General features: G+C 48.0%; 1 protein-coding gene across 2 annotated transcripts; it reads right to left on the reverse strand.

Annotated features, from left to right (window-relative positions):
* Psmd9 (proteasome 26S subunit, non-ATPase 9) lies at positions 1 to 19,819 on the reverse strand. Of its 2 annotated transcripts, XR_007974992.1 has the most exons (7): positions 19,590 to 19,819; positions 12,962 to 13,064; positions 7,707 to 7,915; positions 6,233 to 6,334; positions 3,006 to 3,094; positions 2,145 to 2,273; positions 1 to 303 (listed from the first exon to the last, which is right to left on the reverse strand). XR_007974992.1 is itself a non-coding variant. In XM_052167823.1 (6 exons), the coding sequence occupies exons 1-6, from the start codon at positions 19,725 to 19,727 to the stop codon at positions 2,246 to 2,248; spliced, it is 669 nt and encodes a 222-aa protein (XP_052023783.1). In that variant the 5' UTR covers positions 19,728 to 19,819; the 3' UTR covers positions 2,039 to 2,245. The 2 variants fall into 2 exon arrangements, 1 of the variants encoding a protein (XP_052023783.1); XM_052167823.1 differs by lacking the exon at positions 1 to 303 and having other exon boundaries at positions 2,039 to 2,273.
* Between the last annotated feature and the right edge of the window lie 662 nt (positions 19,820 to 20,481).

Genomic DNA, 20,481 nt, shown 5'->3' on the forward strand with positions numbered 1-20,481 from the left:
TGAAGGAAACAAGCTCTTTTATTATAGTGTGAGACCTTATAAAGAGTCTGGAAAATACTTGGACTTAACAACCTACAATTGAAACAGCAAACACAGAGCGTGTCTGGCTACAGGAGGGGCGCGTGAGGCTGTCTGGGTGAAGCAGCTTGGGGAAGGCTTTCGAGTCCACACGTCAGAACTGACTGCCATCAGAGAAAGCGGGCCTTTGCCTCCATCCCGAGCAAATCCAATCCAAGCACACAAGCTTCCTTGTAGAAAGTGCCAGACATCCAAAACACAAACGGGTGGCAACTGGGGAAATAACTGGGGCACATGGAGAAAGGAAGAAAAACAGAGTCACTAGGAATCACCCACACCGATTTTACCATCTCAAAAGACAGCGTTATCCATAAACAAGTTCACCTCAGCAACAGCAAACTTCCCATGCGGACAATTTGTTTTTGTGTTTTCTCTGTGTAATCCTGACTGTCCTGGAACTCTGTAGACCAGGCTAGCCTCTTCTGGTTGGCTCTTGAGTGCTGGGATTAAAGGTGTGCACCACCACTGTCAGGTGGGGAGGCTCAATTATAAAACTCAAATCAGGAGCTTTCTGCAGGGTCTTTTATTGTAGAAGTAAAGGAAGTTTGCTGTTTTCCTGTGTGTTACTGAAGAGGAGCTGACATCACACTGGGTAACCTGTGAGGCCTGTGACCTTTGCTAATTTTGTTTTGAGACAGAATTTTTCTGTATAGCTCTGGCTATCCTAGAACTCACTCTGTAGATCAGGCTGGTCTCAAACTCAGCGAGATCCATGTACCTCTGCTTCCTGAGTGCTGGGGCTAAAAGTCTGCGCCGCTGCCACCACATGGCCTTTGCTTCTTTCTTAATGGATCCACAGTGGCTCCACAGACCCAGCCTTAGAGGATGCATCAGACTCTCAAAGCACTGCTTCAGGGCAGACACACTGCCAGCCGCTCAGCCTCGCGGTGGAACCTGTGCCTGGAGTAGGAGGCCCAGGTTTCAGTTTCCAATACAAGAATCAACTTGACTTCAGCCCAGGAACCGTTTTGCTTTGCACAACTTCCTTTCCAACTTCTGAGCTTGGTTGTGAGCTCATAAGGAATCCAGGTGGGACTGAACAGGGCCACAATCGCACAACTACAAAACTGGCTTCATTTGAAGGCTTATCTAACCTGTAACATCCAGCCAGGTTTGGTGTGCACTATAATACCAGGAGAGCAGGGCAGAAGATCCCAAGTGTAAGGCCAGTAAGGGCTACACTGAGCTCCAGGCCACTCTGAACTCACGAGATCCTGTCTCCAGCACAAGCCCACCCCTAGGCAGGTGATACTGCAGTTGGATGTTGGAAGGAGAAACACCAGAAGCTCAAGAACATCTTCAGCTACATGGCAAATCTGAGAAACATGAGACCCTGCTTCAAAAAAAAAGTAGTGGAACTCAAGTCCCTGTGGCAGTTAGGGGTGTGTTCTGCAGAAGGTCGACCACGTTCCTCCAGTGGAAGAACCCACACCCATGAATATACAGGCAGCACAAATTGCACTTAGTAGGTTATTTATTTAAAAAGAAAAGAAAAAGAAAGAGGGCATGAAGCTGGGAAGTGGGTATGAGGAGAGGTCTGAGAAGGACTGGAGGTGACAGGAAATATAGAAATGTATTATGTGCATGTATAAAATTCTCAAAAATAAGTATAAATTATGTATGTATAATACATACTTCTCAAGGTCTGGCCAGCCATGTCAGTAAATACCTCTGATCCCAATACTAATGAGCAGAGGCAGGAGGATCTCTGTCAGCTCAAGGCCAGCCTGGTCTACACAGGGAGTTCCAAGAGAGTCAGAATTACAGTCCCTATCTCATTTAAAAAAAAAAAAAAAGGAAGGAAGTAAAGACAGAGGAAAGAGAAAGAAAGAGAGGAAGAGAGAGAGAGAGAAAAAGAAAATGTCATCAGATTGTCACCTGCCAGAGTCAGGCCCGCTCACTGGCTCATAATCCAGAGAATTCCCAGACAGGCCATGGCCTAATTTGCACAAGACGTAGCTAGGCACAAATCACACTTTTAATGATGCCTCAACCCAGAGAGATTACATCAGGCAGCCAAAGCATCTCTTCCACCAGGCTTCAACCATTCTCTTCCAGATCCTTACACTTGAGGGAGCCAAGAGAATGAGGAAACCCTCCCAGGGCCACGCCCAGGGCCACGCCCAGGGCCCAGCAGAAGCAGTGTTCCTGCCGGTCCAGGAAACAGTCATCGCTGGAGAGGGATAATGTTGCAGCTGTAAGAGAAAACAGATGCGGCTCAGGCTTTCTGGCTCCATCCCGAGAAACCTGCGGGTGAATACTACTCTCTTTCAAAGATTGTATTTTTAAATGTATTCATTGTGTATAAGAGAATCTGCATGTGTGTGCGTGCCACGCACAGCCTGCAGGAGTCAGATCTCTCCTTCTACCATGTGGATCCTGGGATCTAACTCAGGTCAGAGATTAGGCAGAAAGTACCCTTACCTGCTGAGCCATCTCACTGGCCACTTTTCTTTCTCTTAAAGACAATGCCCTGGGGACTGAGAAGCAGAGGCTCTCGGATGACCTGAGGAATCTTGCCTGCAGCCTCACTCAAAAAAGGTTTGTTTTTTTTTTTTTAAAGATTTATTTATTTATTATATGTGAATACACTCTGTCTTCAGAGATTTATTTATTTATTATATGTGAATACACTCTAGCTGTCTTCAGATACACCAGAAGAGGGTGTCAGATCTCATTACGGATGGTTGTGAGCCACCATGTGGTTGCAGGAATTTGAACTCAGGGCCTTTGGAAGAGCAGTCAGTGCTCTTAACCGCTGAGCCATCTCGCCAGTCCCCATAAAAAAAGGTTATTTAACCACCAGTTTCTGCACTCTGGGGATGGCCATCTTCAGTGGACCTGCCAGCATCCCAGCCCTCTATGTGAGCACACTCTCCATGGGTACCAGGGTGTGAGAGCGTGAGGGAAGCAGACCCCAGCATTACCCTAGCAGTCCTTTTCCGGCCCAGCGGGTTGGAGTCAGTCTGAGATGGTGCTTTTCCCCTCTGCGGATCACGGTCACGTTCAGGGGCTTCTGAAAGGCAAAGAAGGTCGTGCCAGCCTCTGCTTCCTTCCATTCAAGCAGACTCACAATGTGGAGAGACCACTTTCTGACCACGAACTGAGCACTTTGGGCCCCAGCTGGACAGGTTCCTCACTGCTCACTGGCACTAAGGGACCAGGAAGAAATTCAAAATGGTGGGAGGGTAAAAGCATGGAAAGAGAACTGTTCCCCTTAGATTCTGGTATCTGGCACTCGGTCCCTATTTAAGACCCTATTAGGACACACCCCCAAACCTGTTCTCTCACTAGCACCCTGCAATCTCTGAGACAAACTCTCCCCAGCTTGTGAGGGTACAGCAGCTGCCTGCTGCTCCCCAGGAAAAGAAGGTAATTTTCTTTGTAAGACTCCAGGCCTGGCCTTGAGTGGCCTGGCCCCTGGTCACCTCCCAGACTCCCCTACGCTCCATGCCCGTGGTTCTGAGCTCCAATCAACACCCCTTGGTTCCTCTCTTCCTCTACCTCCAGGGCCTGGGGACCAGCTGAAGGCGCTCTAGTGGTCACGCCACACGATCGATCGATCGATCAGTCTCTATACACACCAAGGGTCAGTCCTTAGGATCACGCTCCTTCAACCCCAACTACACCAAGGCCCCACTGCTCTCCTCCAGCCCTGCTGCGCCCCCCCCCCAACTCTGGTCAGGATATGAAAGTGTTCATCCAGAACTACTGAATTAATGTTTGCTCTCAAAGCAAGGACCCCCTCTTTGCTTTGTTCAATGTTCTGGGCCCCAGCCCCCGGTCCAGAAGCCACATGGAGAGGTACTTAAGGAGGGAGAGACGCAGAGCTTTCATTTTTACTTTAAATTTTTGCAATGTGACTTTGTGTGTTAGATAACAGAGCAGGACACTTGTTCCTGAGATACAATCGGCACGTACCGAAGCTCAGTGGGTGCCCTGCACTCAGACCCACCCAAGGGCGAAAGGTCGCACCATCCAATGGACATCAGCAGCCCGTCCTCATGCTCGCCCTCCCACCCGTCAATCTGCTTTCTATCTTTCCCGGTCTGCTTTTTAGGACAACTTCATTAAGGAATTGTATGGCCTCGTGTTTGGTCTCTTTAATACCCATACTGTAGTAATAAGTAATGGAGAATTTACTCCATTCCTGTGGCTAAACTAAATATGCATTGCTTTTGTTATAAAGGTGCCAGTACACACACACACACACACACACACACACACACACACACACGTATTTAAAAAACAAAAACAAAAACAAAACAGTGTGCTGGGTGTGGTGGTTCACCCCTTTAATCCCAGCACTCAGTAGGCAGAGGTAATTGGATCTCTGTGAGTTCGAGGCCACCCTGGTCTACATAGTGAGCTCCAGGACAGCCAGGCATACACAGCGAAACTCTGTCTCAAAACAAAAAAAACCCAAAAGTAACAACAACAACAAACCAGTTTTGTAGATCAAACCCATCCCCTGGCACCTGAAAAGGGATCTACCACTGAACTACACAGCCCTAGGTGAGGAGAGTAAATTTTTTTCCATCAAGATCACTACTTGTGCTTTGAGAATATATGCGTTTGATCCAAACACTGTACTTCCGAAAAGAAAGCTGATGAAATGGTTTGCTCTACAAAAGCATAATCTTGATAAGATTAGAAACTGCTGAAATGCTAGCGGCAGAGCCATTTGTGGGGTTGGTTTGTCACATAAGAGACAATGAGAAGCCAGACTCGACTCTCAAGCAGGGCCCTGAGGGCAGGGCTGAGGTCAGCAGCCTGGCTGTCAAACTGCCCACTGCAGCACGGCCTTTATACAAATGGCATATTGGGATTCCCCAAAATCGTCTTATTCCAGCACTCAGGAGGCAAAGGCAGGAGGATCTCTGTGAGTTTCAGGACAGCCAGGACTACAATGGGTGCAGACATCTACAAACATCAACGTATACCAAGGGACCAAGAGAAATGAGTGGCCTCGGCATCTCGAGAGGCGTGGGAAAGAGAACTGGATCAGCTGAGCTGGCAGAGAGCTCACGTGGCAGGCACGGAGCCCTGTGCACATATGGCACTACACAAAGCCATCATGGCGGTGCAAGGCCGTAATCCCTACACTCGGGAGGCAGAGGCAAGTTCAAGTTCATTCACATTCATTTTTCACTACAGGAAGAATTCAAAGCCAGCATCCTGAGATACACTAGACGGTTTCTCAAAAAGCAAGGAGAATAGACTTAAAGCTGGAGGTGTGGGTGAGTCCCCCTGTCACAGACCTCCCTGAAGGATGAGCAGCAGGCTAGCAAGGCTGAACAGCCAAACACAAACGCTGGGAAGAGGCGAGGGACCGGGAACACAAGGTCCCTTACAAAAACCGGACAAGTGAACGCAGGAGTGGGGGAAGGACAGTCAGAAGGTTCAAGATCATCCTAGGCCACACAGCGAGTTCCAGGCCAGCCTGAGATACAGTAAGACTGTCTCAGATGCAGACGATCTTCAGCCGGTCAGCCCTCTCATAGCCCACGGCCCTCCTTTACAGGCCCCACCAGGGAAAGCACGTGCATGCGGTCACGCTGGGAGAAGCTGCAAACATCACAAGGTCTTGAGAAAGCAATGATGGACAACTGTACCCCAATAACAGCTGTGGGAGAACAGGGCATGTGCCAGAACACAACACCTTCCAGAACAGTTCCTGTATACAGAGGAGGGATTTAGACAAGAAGGCCAGGAAAGGCCATCAGCTGTGTAAAGCCAAGTGTGGCAGACGACAGGAAAAGCTCTCCAGAGAGGGAGACACAGCACACACTACTGTCCGCAGCGAGGATCCCACCAACATTGTCTGGGCCAAAAATTCCCAGATAACCAGCGCATTGGGTTGAATGTCTGCTTCCTGCTGGAAAACTCTCATACACAAAGGCTAACCCCTTGGTGTGATGGAGTAGGAGATTGGGCTTTTAGAGGGGTGTCATTTACGGGGGTGAAGCCCTGGTGACGGAATTAGTGATCCATCACTTGAGCAAACTGTGCCATCTTTGGACCAGGAAATGGCCGTACCAGACCCTGAATCTGTGGTACCCAGCTCCTCAATTTCCATCCTACCCCTGAACTGTGCGAGCAGCCTGCCTCTGTGGTTTGTGAGGTACCTGGATGCCAGGGCACCCTAACTTACCCCCTCGCTGTGCTGCACCACGGTGCCCACGTTCTGCAGTGTCTGGAAGTTTTGGGCGTTCACGGAGCCGAACTCCACAATTTCATCATCTACTTGCAGGCCCTAAAGACAGGAGGAAATTAAAAAACCAGCCAAGAGGTTCAATGCATTTCTGGTCTTTTTAACGGCTCAATATACAACTCAGTGGCAAGACCAAGAGCTTACTTCCTACAGGGAAAGAATGGCAGGCTCGAAGTAAAGAGGTCTAGACTCCTCCTGCAGATCAGTGAGCAGGTGGGCACCTCGACCCCATCCTGGAGGTTCTTTCTGGGGCAGAGCTAGCAAATGGTATCCAGGTGTGCCCAGTGGAGACCCTGGGGACACGTAAAAAGCTCCAGCTGTTCTCTGGAGTTTCTGAGGCAGGTTCAAGGCAAGAGGAGGCAGGTTAGCCTAGGCCTGCTTTTTTGGACAAGACAAACAGTGGTCCTCCAAGTCCCTAAGCAGCAGCCACAGGCATAAGGCCAGCCAGAACCAGTGTGGTCCTTTTATTTCAGATCCCAAGACTATAGACACTTCTCATTGGTCTCTTTAACGAACACCCACCACAGGCCGACTGCAGTTAGGCGCTGCGGATCCAGCTCTGACTGAATAGACTTGACGTGCGGCCTGCAATCCTATGTCTTGATTGTATTTTGCTTTATAAAATTGTTCACAGCACTAGGAATCCAACCCAGGCAAGAGTTCTACCAAACAGCTTAACACCCTCAGTCTTTCGTCAATTTTATTTCAAAATAGAATTTCCCTAAGTTGTCCAAACTTTAGTGAGTTCTGTCTCAGCTACCTCAGTTGTTGGGACTATGAACATATACCACCATACCCAGTGGTCTTGTGACCTTTTTAAAAAATTATTTAATGCTGGGCAGTGTGGCGCACACCTTTAATCCCAGCACTTGGGAGGCAGAGGCAACCAGATTTCTGAGTTCGAGGCCGGCCTGGTCTACAGAGTGAGTTCCAGGACAGCCAGGGCTACACAGATAGAAAACTGTCTTGGAAAAATTATTTTATTATCTAAAAAATTATTTTATTATCTAAAGTATTTAGGTATTTTGCCTGCTTGTATGTCTGCGAACTTGTATGTCTGGTGCCCACGGAGGCCTGAAGAGAGCACTGGAGCCCCTAGAACTAGTTACAGATTGTAAACCCCCATGTGAGTCCTGGGCACTGAGTCCTCTGGAGGAACAGCCAGTGTTCTTAGTCACTTTATCCCCGTGTCCTACACGGTGTCCCAGGTGTCCCACAACAGGCCTCTCCCTGAGTCCGGTGGGCCGACCTTCTGTACACCAAGTTCTGGCCAGCAAGTGTTAAAGGAATAAAGGAATTCAGAGCCACGGAATGAGAGGATGGGTTTGGCTTCTGGCAGGCCTCCGCAGCCCAGGCTAGGAGGAGACAGTACCGCTAGGGCTGGGAGTGGATTCAGGAGAGCCGGCAAGATTACCGCAATACTGGCAGGGGAGCCAGGGCTGATACTGTTCACTCTGGCGAAGGCCTGGGGCAGGGCAGGGCTGCTGGAGCCCAGCCTGCGGTTCATGGCCTCTTCTCGGGCTTCAGCCATGTCCCGAGCCTGCTTCTCTTTGTCCCGCGCGTGGAGCTGGTGCAGGGCCTCCTCCACTTGCTTCATTAGTGCCTTGTGATCATTCTGGAGACCTGGAGAGAGAACGCCGTGTCAGGGGCAAGGGAAGACAGTTTAGGACACGGGACAGGCAGATGAGACACCCAAATTCACTCACTGTGTAAGTTGTCAACTTCATGAGATTTAGAATCGTCTGAGACAAGCCTCTGGAAGCTTATTTCAGGACATTTCCAGAGATGCTTAACTGGGAAGAGAACCATCCTCCCTGAACGTGTGCAGCCCTATCCCAGAGGACAGGATGTCAGACTGAGGACCAACATTCCACTCTTTGCCTCTAACCAGCTGCCTGAGGCTCCTGCCACCACACCTTCTCCACAGGAAGTCTGCTCTGCCTCTGTGAGTCAAACTTCCTTAACTTTCTTTTATCAGGTATTTTGTCACAGCAACCAAAAAGGAACTAACACATCGGAATACTGAAGAAGTGCTTACTAGGTGCTAGACACAAAGCCAGAGTCTGAGGAGCAGACAAATCTGTAAGGCAGACACAGCCTACCTCACTAGTGAAGAAGTCTAGTGAGGAAGGCAGCTACAGAACAGGTGACTACCAGAAAATTCAGGACGGCAAGAAGGCCCCTCCAAGGCAGCACAGCCGCTGCTGAGAGCTGAAAGGTGAGTAGAAATCAGGTTCCATCCAGCTGCAACCATGCCATGACCTCATTACAAACAAGGGACAACTACAGAAGTCACACAAAAGCAAGGTGGCTGGGCGGGATGCTGCACATCTGTAATCCCAACACCTGGGGGACAGGAGGAGGATCAGGAAGAATCAGGAGGAGGATCAGGGGGAGCTCAGGGGAGGATCAGGAGGAGCTGGGGGAGGATCGGGAGATCAGGGGGAGGATCAGGAGGAGATCAGGGGGACATTCAGGAGGAGACAGGAGGATGATCAGGGGAGGATCAGGAGGAGCTCAGGGGAGGATCAGGAGATCAGGGGAGGACCAAGAGGAGCTCAGGAGGAGGATCAGGAGGAGGATCAGGGGGAGGTTCAGAAGGAGACAGAAGGAGGATCAGGGGGAGGATCAGGAGGAGAATCAGGAGACCAGTGTAAAGTACTTAAGACTGTCTCAAGGAAAAGAAACCAAAAGCCAAGACTGAGGCAGAATGTCTACCGGAAGGACTTCCCTGAGCCAGATGGGGCTCTGCTGGCGGAGTGTTTGCTGAGCAACCATGAGACAGACGTGTTTGTCTGCACACAACATGCATGGTGGCGCCTGCCCGTAATCCCAGCACTGGAGAGGTAGAAGCAGAAGGATCGAAAGTTCAAGCCACACTCAGCTAAGTATTTTGTTTAAGGCTAGCCTCAGGTACATACAAGCCTGTCTCATTTTTTTTCTCTTAAATCCTTATAGGGGAGGGGGATATGACACAGCGCCTAGAGAGCCGTGTGGGGTGCTGAGTATCGGTGAGGAGCCTACCACTGGGCTCCTGCCCACTGATGGGGCTTGAGAGGCAGATTTACTGCTGTCAAATCTTTGATTTTCCTAGAAAGGCTAAAGACTGAGGGCTTTGAGGAGGGAACTGCCTGTAAGTTTTCAGTGCTAAAAGCTAGTTCATAAGGTTGAATCAGGGACTGGAGGGACGGATCAGCAGTTAAGAAGGCTGGAAAGGACCCAGGTTCAATTCCCAGCACACAGAGGCTCACAACTGTCTGTAACTCTAGTCCCAGGGAATCTAACATCCTCTTCTGGCCTCTGCAGGCACTTGGCACACATGCTGTATGTAGGCAAAACACCTATACATATAAATAAAAATTAAAATAAAGGGCTGGTGAGATGGCTCAGTGGTTAAGAGCACTGACTGTTCTTCCGAAAGTCCCGAGTTCAAATCCCAGCAACCACATGGTGGCTCACAACCATCCTAACAAGATCTGATGCCCTCTTCTGGAGTGTCTGAAGACAGCTACAGTGTACTTACATATAACAATAAATAAATCTTTAAAGAAGTGTATACAAGGAAATAAAGGTATCGATTCTCACTCACCATGCTTTAAAAAAAAAGTTAAAAAAAATTAAAATAAAATGAATCACCATGGTAATCTAGCAGGCCCTGTCTGGAGGCTGGTCCCACGAGCAGCCGGCATTTAATGTCCTACTAAAACCTAAAAAATGATTTTCCTCCTTCTCTGGGTCCCACTCCTTATTCAACCCAGGCCACCAGATTAATACAGCTCACTCCGGAGTCTCCAAGGCAGCGTGTAACCGTCACCTCTCTGGCCAGCCCACATGTGGCTCCCACGGGTCACAGACTCTCCAACTCTGCAGGAGCCTTTGACTGTGGCGCTGCTTGGTCATCTAGCCTTCCTGTCACTGTAGAGCAAAGGTGAGGCCCTCGGGCATTAGGGGACTTGGGTACGCAGACCACAGAGGCAGATGTGAGGGGGAAAACCAGACGCCAGGCCAGCGAAGTTTAAAGTCGTGTCAGTGTCTTATACACAATCCGCAATCTCCACACTGCTATGGGTGAGAACTGATGACTTAGTTGCTGATATATTTCATATCAGAATTGAAAAGGTTTTCATCGCCTGGGTAAACACTTCTGCAGCAATTATTTCAAAACTAAGTTTAAGCTGTCACAATGTACCATGCTAACACTTGCTGGAGATTAGAGACTCTGGACTCAGCATCTGAGACCTTTCTGTATTATTTTCCCAATTTCAATGTAAGCCTAGGATTGTTCCTTAAGAAAAATCCATGTTTAAGAATACATTAAACTTGTAGGAATAGTCTTTCAAAAGAATACTAATAAGGGGGAATTGTTCAATCATATTATTAACACATAATAAAGTCATTAAGATAATATAAAATTAACATGGAGTAGAACAGTGTACAAAGTCCAGAAATAGGCTAAGAATAACTGAAGTACCTCAGTGGTACAGTAAGCTCTTAGCATGAGGCCCTCTGCTCCATTCCCAGCAGTGCACGCGCGCCCACACACGCCCACACACAAACACAGAGTATATAACACTGCTGCATTTCAAATAGTGGGAAAGAATGGTGGAACACGAAGGTAATCTGCACTGAATATCAGCATTCCTCCAGCTTCCCCAGGCCCTGCTTATGTGGAGGGGAGTGGGACACATCCCTAGGGGCTTAGAGGTCTGCGGTGAAGCTCAGGGTTTCCCTCACATCTGCTGTCTTCACATGGTTTTCCCATTCTCTGCATCTCCCTAGTTGTTTTCATGTAAAACTGAACCTTTTTACAATCAGAATCTTTAGGGAAAAGAGGTGCTCTGTCCCTACACTGTGGCTTTAGGGGAGCTTGCATCTCACTCTGCATCCCGCGGAAATCATGAAGTGCAAACCGTGGGTGACTGTCCCCTAGTGTAACCGGGATGGAGGGCTGATTATCTCCCAGTGCCAAGTTAAAGATCCTCATCTCGAAGCTGGTGTGCACGTGACCTCAGGAAACAGAATGGACCGTGAGGGTCAGGACCCTGAGAGGAGGGACCAACTGGATTTTCTGGGAGGGCCGGGGATCATCACAGGGGTATGAACAAGATAAAGAGGGAGGCAGAAGCAGGAGCAGGAGAGGAAAAGATTCCGTAACATCAGCAGAGGCTAGAAAAACGTGATCGCTACTTCTAAAGACATGACGATAGCCAAGAGCCAGGAGACACAGGCGGCCTCGGCAAAGACAACTAATCTCACCAGCCCAGCCCCTAGGGGGAGCCAGCCCCACTGACACCTGGGTTTTGTCAGCAGACCATCACCTCCAGAACTGTCACAGCAAGGACACAAAGCCAGTGTCCTCTGTGGGTGCCATGCTCTGCCAGGTACTTATTAAGACAAAGAGCGTGTGTAAGACTCACTCAGCAGAGTGGCGCGCCTGCAGGGGACAGGCTTGCCCAGCCTTCCTGGCAGGCAGAGGACTGGGAGGAAAATGCTAACTCAATAGAGAGCCCAGGGGTGGGACACCAGGGCCTTTTCTCCAGTCTCCTGTCTCCTGCCTGAACACAGCCATGGGCCCTGAAGACAGGCAGAGCCTGGTTTCTGCTGACCTTTATACTGTGCACTTGGGTCTGAGAGACAGCCCGAGGCTTTTCTGTTTGCACAGCGACAACCTACTTCACAGACTCCATGGGGCTGGAGAGTGACGGATTTGGGCTTCCACTGTTAAGTCAATGACAAAGTAATGTTTTCATTCCTTTTTTTTTTCTAAATCCTTTTTTATGTGTGTTAGTACACGGTTGCTCTCTTCAGACACACCAGAAGAGGTGGTGGTGTTACAGATGGTTGTGAGACACCATGTGGTTGCTGGGAATTGAACTCAGGACCTCTGGAGGAGCAGTCAGTGTCCTTAACCACTGAGTCATCTCCCCGGCCCCATTCTGTACTATCTTATGCAGTCCAGACTGGCCTCTAACACCTGGCATGGCCTTCAGAGCTGTGTGTCACCAGGCCCAGCCCACCATGCCCAGCTTGAAGCCAAGGTTTTTTGTCTGTTCTTGGATTTTTGTTGCTTTTGTTTTGAGACAAGTTTTTTTCTTCAGATGGCTGTCATAGAACTCACTCTGTAGACCAGGCTGGTCACAACATCACAGACATCTATCTACCTCTGCCTCCTAAGTGGTGGGATTAAAATCATGTAGTTTTAAAGCAAAGAATTTAAAATAAAATTTAAAAAAATAAAAGAAAGAAAGAAATGTAAAAAAGCCGGGCGGTGGTAGTGCACACCTGTAATCCCAGCACTCTGGGAGGCAGAGGTAGGCGGATTTCTGAGTTCAAGGCCAGCCTGGTCTACAGAGTGCGTTCCAGGACAGTTAGGGCTGTACAGAGAAAAAAACCTGTCTCGAAAAAAACAAATCCAATAAATAAATAAATAAGTAAATAAAATAAATAAGTAAATAAATAAATAAATAAATAAGTAAATAAAAATTTTAAAAAGCCATCAACACAGAACCAACAACACGTCTACCCTGTCCCCCTGGTTCTCAGTTCCACAATAGGGACAAGGTAATTCTGTCAAAGCGGAAAAGCTTTGTAATGCTCAATGCTAATCGTTCCCCTGTGTCTTCAGCAGCCCCACCATAAGCCAAGACAGCCCCAGCGAGGGTCACTCACAGATGATGTTGTGCCTTGCGGTTCGGACCTGGTACAAGTCCACATCTGCCCGGGGGTAGCCCTCACAGTCCACCAGCGGCTCGTTCATGCCAATTCCTTTTTGCTGGAGGAAAGAGACGTGGTTAAAATAATCTCACAGGTAAAAACATCTAGATGCAATTCCTTAGACCTTAGTCCTTTTAACTCATGATAAAAGGGACAGTGAGGACCAATAGTGACATCTTTAGCACACATCAGGCTCTTTAACTGTGTCCTTATAGCTACCCGCTGCAGAGGGTACCATTTTTAATTCATTTTTAATAATGAAAGCGATGAGGGCACAAAGATGGATCAGTGAATAACGACTAACAACCTGAGTCCAATTCCCGGGGCCCACGTGAAGATGGAAAAGGAGCAGAGTGCACAAAGCTGTCCTCTGGCCTCCACCCGCAATCTGTGCATCAATACCCCCCACACTACGCACGCATTAATAAAATGAAGGCTTTAAAAACATGCAAGCAAGGCATGAGAACAGTGCACACAAAGCAAGGCTGGACTGTAGGTCAGTGGTACAGCACTTGATTGGCATATGCTAATCATGGATTTGATTATATACTCACACTCACACACACACACACACACACACACACACACACACACACACAGCATAATAAGTAGGGCTAGATATATAGGATGTAGCTCAGTTGCTAGAGTGCTTGTCTAGCATACCTAAAACCTTGGGCTTGTCTCCCCCACTACAAAGCCAGATGTGGTCATCCTTGGTTACACAGTGAATTCAAGATTAGCCTTGGGTGGCTGGGCAGTGGTGGCTCATGCCTTTAATCCCAGCACTTGGGAGGCAGCGGCAAGCAGATTTCTGAGTTCGAGGCCAGCCCTGTCTATAGAGTGAGTTCCAGGACAGCCAGGGCTATACAGAGAAACCCTGTCTCAGAAAACCAAAAACAACAACAACAAAAAAGATTAGCCTTGGATACATGAGATTGTCTCTCCAAATCCAATTAATTAAAGCAGCAGCACAACAACACTCCAAGAGCCTGCAGAGCCCTCCCTCTCAGCCCCACCCTGACCCAACCCCCTCCCCCCCAACAGCTGACACCTGGCTGAAGTCTTGATGCCAGAGGGAGGGAACTCCAGAGAATGCAGCTGGGACCAGGTATTGACTCTTCTAAAAATAAAAGACCTAAGAGGCATACCAGGATTCCTTCCATCACTGCATGGCACCGGCTGCCTCCAGGGAAAGCTGGAGTGGCTGGGACTCAGGGAAGGGTGGAGAGTTTCCTGTATCTGATAACCACCAGCAGGTTCTGAATCTGAACATTGGGAATATATTCCTTATTCAAAACAATACATGCATTTTAACCCTTTGTATCTAGCCTCACTATGTTTACCCAGTTCCCTGGGATCAACCAATCCTCTTGCCTCAGCCTCCTGAGGTCACTGGAACTAGAGGCACCTCTGCTTTAGGACCGGAGTTGGCAGGCCCTACTTGAGGCAGGCTCTCACACTGTACCGCTGAAACTCTAAGAATATGTCTGAGTATTATAACCAACACAGAGAGAAGAGGCTTACTGGAGCTCAGTTTTGAAGTTTCAGTATGTATGTATGTATGTATGTATGTATGTACGTATGTATGTTTGTAGGCAGGGATATTCGGAGATTCTTTGTTTTTAGCTCTGTGGAGAGGCAGAACATTATTGTGGAAGCCACTTCTATCATGATCCTAGGAGGAAGGGAAAGGAAAAGAAAAAGAAAAAGGAAAGGAAAAGAAAAGAAAAAGGAAAAAGAAAAGAAAAAGCCTGTGGTTCCACTGTCCCTGTACTCCTCCAATGACCTATAGTAACCATCCCAACAAGGGCATGCTACCTCCAGTAACCACCCCAGCAAGGGCATGCCTCCAATGACCTCCAGTAACCACCCCAGCAAGGGCACGCCTCCAATGATCAACAGAACTGCACCTCTTAACAGTTCCGCTATGGCTCAAGAGCATCACCCCGGGCACTGAACTTTTAATATGGGAGCCTTCAGGGGACGATTGAGGCTCAGAACAGGACACTCCACATACATGAAACCCTGCAATGCCAAGCACACTGATACACACCTATAACCCCAACATCTAGGCAGGGCAAGACAGGAAAATTACAAATTTGAGGCCAGCTAGAACTAGAGTGAGTTCAAGGCCAGCTTGGATTTTTAGCCAGATGTGTGTCAAAAAAGGAAGCTAGGTGTAGTGGTGCCCACCTACAACCTCAGCACTCAGGAGGCTGCAGCAAACTGCCAAGATTTCAAGGCTAGCCTGGGCTGTATAGTAAGTACTGGGAGATAGCCAGAAGTACACTGCATGATGAGAGAGATCACGCACAATACAAGCTGTTTTGTAACTTCTTCAACACAGTGCTTCAAGGATTATTTCCCGATAGCATGAACGAGTACTGATATATGATTAAATCGCTACTCCTTTCTGCTGTGCATGCCACACTGTAGGAGTTTACTGTGTTTTATTTATCTGTTAGCTGGAGAATATATGTTGCTTTCCATTTCTGAGCTATTTTAAACAATGTGTGCAGCCCAACTTTGGCTACTTTGTGGGTTATTTGTCCCACCCTTTTCTCCCACCCTCTCAACCCCCTAAGACTGGGAGGGGGAGGGTAGAGGAGGAAAAGTTGTTAGGCTACTTCCTGCTGATGAGGAACATTTGAGTTTCTTGGGGCAAGTTTGATCAGGATATCTAATTTCTTCTTCTTTGCATATGACTACTTAACCAACTAGACCCACAGCAACCAACAACCACCACCACCACCAACTCCACCGCTCAGAGCCCTAGCATTTATATATCCTCTTAAAAAGCCCCCCAAATTCCAAATGTCACACCATCACAGAAACCATCTACAGCTGGCAAAATCAGGCTCCGCCTGGAGCACAAGACAAACTACAGTCAGCTGCTGGGGACAGCCTGAAGCAGAGCCACATCCCACACTTGGGATTATAACAAAAACCAGAAATATTCTCGTATTTGTGTTTTTCAAAGAAACCAAAATTCTCCCTGCAGATGTGTATGGATTTTTGGATGACATATTTGCAATAATCAATATCAATCGAGGAAGAATATCAATAATATCAAATGAGGAATGGATTTTCTGGGTTATATGTTAACTCACTGTACAGCATTTCCAAATTCTCTGTAGTCTCTTTATGCTATTTTCGTTCCTTACCTATATTTTCGTTGTCCCCACCCTGGTGAGTCTGAGGTAGGACCTCGCTGTGACTTTAACTGTACTGACTGTGCAGCATGTTCTGCCTGTAAGGTTTACTTTGTGTGTCCTTGTGCTTTGGCTCGACGCTGAGTGTGTGTCATGTGTGTGCCGTGCCTACAGAGGTCAGGAGAGGCATCGGCTACCCTGAAGTGGAGTTCCCACGCATGTGGGTGCTGGGGACTGAAGTAGGTCCTCTGGAAGAGCAGGCTGTGCTTTTAACCGCTGCTCTGAACGTGTCCATGAGCTTCGTTACCACCTATATATATTTAATTTAAGGAGTGTCCATTCAGATCCTGTGCCCTGTCCTAGCGAGGCTATCTGTGTAAGTCTTACTGTGTTTTATTGCTGCTTTTCCTCTGTCCCAGGCACGGGCTATGAGAGGCTCTGCAGCCATTCCCTTCCAGCCCGCGGCTTCTCTTTCCACATTCTTCACTAAGTATTATGAAATCAGAGTTTTAATAGTGATGTTTAATTTATCATTTATAATTTGTTTTTGCTCGTATGGGGGGGGGCAGGGTTTCAGCTGTGTAAGCTGCACACTGAGAGCCTGTCTCCCCCCCACCCCCCCACCCCCGGTTTGGGTTTTTTGAATCTGAGTTCTCTCTGTATAGCCCTGGACATCCCTGTAGACCAGGCTGGCCCCAAACTCAGAGATCCACCTGCCTCTGCATCCCAAGTGCTGGGATTAAAGAAATGAGACACCACCACCCTGCTGGGAACCTGTCTTTAAAAAAATTAAATAAAATAAATAAATAAATCAGAGCAGACTTTTAAGCTTTAAGCACTCAGCAACCAAAAATCTAATCAGCCAAAGGCAATTAACATACACTCTTACCTTTAAGAGAAAATAGTTAGGGCCGGAGCAAGCAGGGCAGAGCCAGCAGAGGTCCTGAGTTCAATTCCCAGCAACCACATGACGGCTCACAACCATCTGTACTGCTACAGTGTACTCATAGACATAAAATAAATAAATACATCTTTAAAAAAAGAGAAAGAGAGAAAATAGTTACACTTTTTCCTCTTTTTATTTGGTTTCTAATGTATGTGTTTGTGCGCATGCAGATGTACTCGTGTGCATGCAGGTGTACCCGTGTATGCAGCTACATACCCACGGTATGCATGTGCGGGTCAGATGATCTCAGGGACATCCTCAGGAACACTGCCTGCCTGCTCTGAGACAGGGTATCTCCCTTGCCTACAGCTCATCCAACAGGTGAGGCTGCCCGGCCATAAACGCTGGGGATCCTCCCGTCTCTGCCTGTCCAGTTGGGATTACAGACGTAGACCACTCAGCCACGGAGTTCTAGGGACTGAGCTCAGGTCTTCAGGTTTGCGAGGGATGTGGATGACAGACTGACAGACGCCCCGCCTCCTCTACCTCCGCTGACTTGTTCTGACAGGATCTTGCTGCCCCACTGTATAGTCCTGGAACTCTCTGTGTAGAACAGACTGGCCCTGAACACGTGGCAATCTCCATGCTTTCGCTCCCTTCAGGTTGCAGGTGTAAGCACCACACCCAGCTAAGTAGTAAAGGGGAGGCCGATACCAAAAGACAATACAGAAGAGGTCTCGTTCTGCTTGGGGTAGGCAAGTAACTTCAGTTTAAGAAATTGCTTTCTGCCAGGCAAGGGTAGTGAACGCCTTTAATACTAGCACATGGGAGGCAGGGGCTGGTGGATCTCTGAGTTCAGGACAGCCAGGGGTACAAAGAGAAACCCTCATTTGAAAAAAACAAAACAAAAATTGCTTTTTATCTGTTTAAGCACAGGTCTAAGATTTACCAAGCGTGAGGTCTGTGACTTTAAGCAAGTGACTTCTCCTTACACACACACACACACACACATATACTTACATACATACAGATATGAGTATACAGATATATGTGTGTATACACACATGTACATACACACATACATACACACAGATACGAGTATATACAGATATATGTGTATACAAGCACACACACACACACACACACACACACACAGATTGTTTTTTTTCTCTTTTGTTTTGTTTTGTTTTGTTTTTTGGGCTTGTTTTTTCGAGACAGGGTTTCTCCGTGTAACCTTGGCTGTCCTGGAACTCACTCTGTAGATCAGGCTGGCCTGGAACTCAGAGATCTGCCTGCCTCTGCCTCCCAGAGTGCTGGGATTACAGGCATGAGCCACCACCGCCCAGCTGTTTTTTTTCTTTAAAGAGACTTGTGTCGGTTTAAATGTATCCATGAGCACATGGAGTTACAGGTGTTTGTGGGACAGGTGGATTGTTACCCAGTAAGTGCTAGAGACTCCAGGCCTGACAACTGGCCAGTGCCTTTAACCACTGAGCCATCTCTCTGGCCCCTGACTCTGCCTGTTTGAGCTTCAGAGACACACACAACTTAACAATGTAGTTGTGACAATTTCCTGATACAGCACACATACAGGATAGTACCTTTCAGCACCTAGCCGACATGAGGAACCTCTACTAGAGACCATCATCTGATACCTGTCACCCAGAAGTCGCTGCACCCAGCAATGAGTGTGATTTTGCCTCCCCTTCCTCTACAAATCAACTTGTGGTTTTATGAAAAATATATCTGCTTAGGAGGTAAACAGATCACAGAGCCGACCACTGCCCTTCCTAATTTGGCAAGCTCCACACCGGGCCTGTTATCCCTTTTACAGTAAGGATAATGTGCTCTATCTGGCATCACTCAAAGGCGTCCTTAGTAGCAGAGGTGGGAGTTTTCTTAAAAGACAGAGTCTTTTCCCTATCCCAATTATAATCTGCACGTCATTTTTACTTTTCTGTTTTTGTTTTTTTGAGACAAGGTCTAATATAGCCCAGGCCGGCCTCGAGCTTACTAGGTAGGCAAAAATAACCCTAAAGTCCTGATCCTCCTGCCTCCACTTTCCAAGCGCTGGGGTTAAATAAGGATGCCTTTCCTGGCTACAACATACAAGATGCCCAAATAATCCTCAGTTGACGTTTATAAAGTCCTAATGAAAAGCGGGTGGCAAGACACGCCAAACCTGGTCACGCCACCTCTAGAGGGTGACAGTAGCGATTATCACCATGCTTCAGCAAATATTCGATCCTTGCGACCAAGGCAGTTTAACTTAATGCCTTAGGCCTATCATGGTGGCACAGGCCTTCGATTCCCGCACTCGGAAAGCTGAAGGAGGAGGATCACGAGTTCGAGGCCAGCTTGGGGCTGCGGTAAAAATAAACAAAAAAAAAACTTTAAAATGCAAAGTTAATGCTTCCGGAAATGAACATAAGTCCCATGTCAAGCGAAAGTGCTTAAAAGGGCGTCTGGCACGCAGCAATAGCCCCTCTTGGCAGGAACCCCGAGCCTCGTCAGCAGGCCTCCCCGTCCCCTCCGCCACACTCACGCTCTCCAGGACGTCGTAATTAGCCTTGATCTGCGCCTCGATTTCCTCCTTGCGTCTCATCAGTTCCTGGATGTTGCTGACTGCGGCCGCACGGGCCTCGGAGGACTCTGCCTGGCGCGGGACTTCCTCACCCGACATCGCGGACCTCAGCCCAAAGCGCCGGGTTTCCCGGCTACGGACGCCAGCAGAGGCTCAGGCTACGGGTCCTCCCCAGGGCCAAAATACCTCAGTCAAAGCACAAATACGGAAAAAAAAGGGTGGAGTTTAGAGACAGAGCAAGGTCTCCGGAAACTCCAGCTGGATACACCACGTGCTTTCCTATGACCCGGCAGAGATAAATAGAGCTACAGAAGCCGTAGGCAGTTACTCCCACTTTATACCTGACTCATTCCCACTTTTCTTTTTCATTCCTTCCTTCCTCTCTCGTTTTGTCCTCGTCCCCCTCCTTCCCTTTCCTCGCCCCCACCGCCCTTGTTTTTCAAGGCAGGTTTTTTTTCCTGTGTAGCTCCGGCTGTCCCAGAACCCTCCCTGTAGACCAGGAGGCTAGCCTTGAACTCAGAGACCAACCTGCCTCTGCCTTCCTGAGTTTTGGGATTAAAGCCACCACATCCGGTTCACACTTATTTTTCATTCACTCAGCCTTTATTACTGGACACCAGCTGTATAAATGTGAGAGGATCCAGTCATTGCCGCTTCAGTTCTTTTTTTTTTTTTTTTTTTTTTTTTTTTTAAGATTTATGTATTTATTACATGTAAGTACACTGTAACTGTCTTCAGACACACCAGAAGAGGGTATTGGATCACTCTACAGATGGTTGTGAGCCACCATGTGGGATTTGAACTCAGGACCTTCGGAAGAGCAGTCATCTTGCAGCCCCCTTCACTTTAGTTC

The sequence above is a fragment of the Apodemus sylvaticus genome, chromosome 22 (assembly GCF_947179515.1).
Source record: "Apodemus sylvaticus chromosome 22, mApoSyl1.1, whole genome shotgun sequence".
Taxonomy (NCBI): Eukaryota; Metazoa; Chordata; class Mammalia; order Rodentia; family Muridae; genus Apodemus; species Apodemus sylvaticus.

Excerpts from the sequence above, each read along its gene's own strand:
- Psmd9 (XM_052167823.1), bottom strand. The coding sequence starts at position 19,727 with ATGTCGGGTGAGGAAGTCCCGCGCCAGGCAGAGTCCTCCGAGGCCCGT. Across the intron at positions 3,095-6,232 it reads TGGTGCAGCACAGCGAGGGG|AAGCCCCTGAACGTGACCGT; the intron begins GTAAGTTAGGGT and ends TTTGCCTTTCAG. Across the intron at positions 2,274-3,005 it reads GCCGGAAAAGGACTGCTAGG|CTGCAACATTATCCCTCTCC; the intron begins GTAATGCTGGGG and ends TTTCTCTTACAG.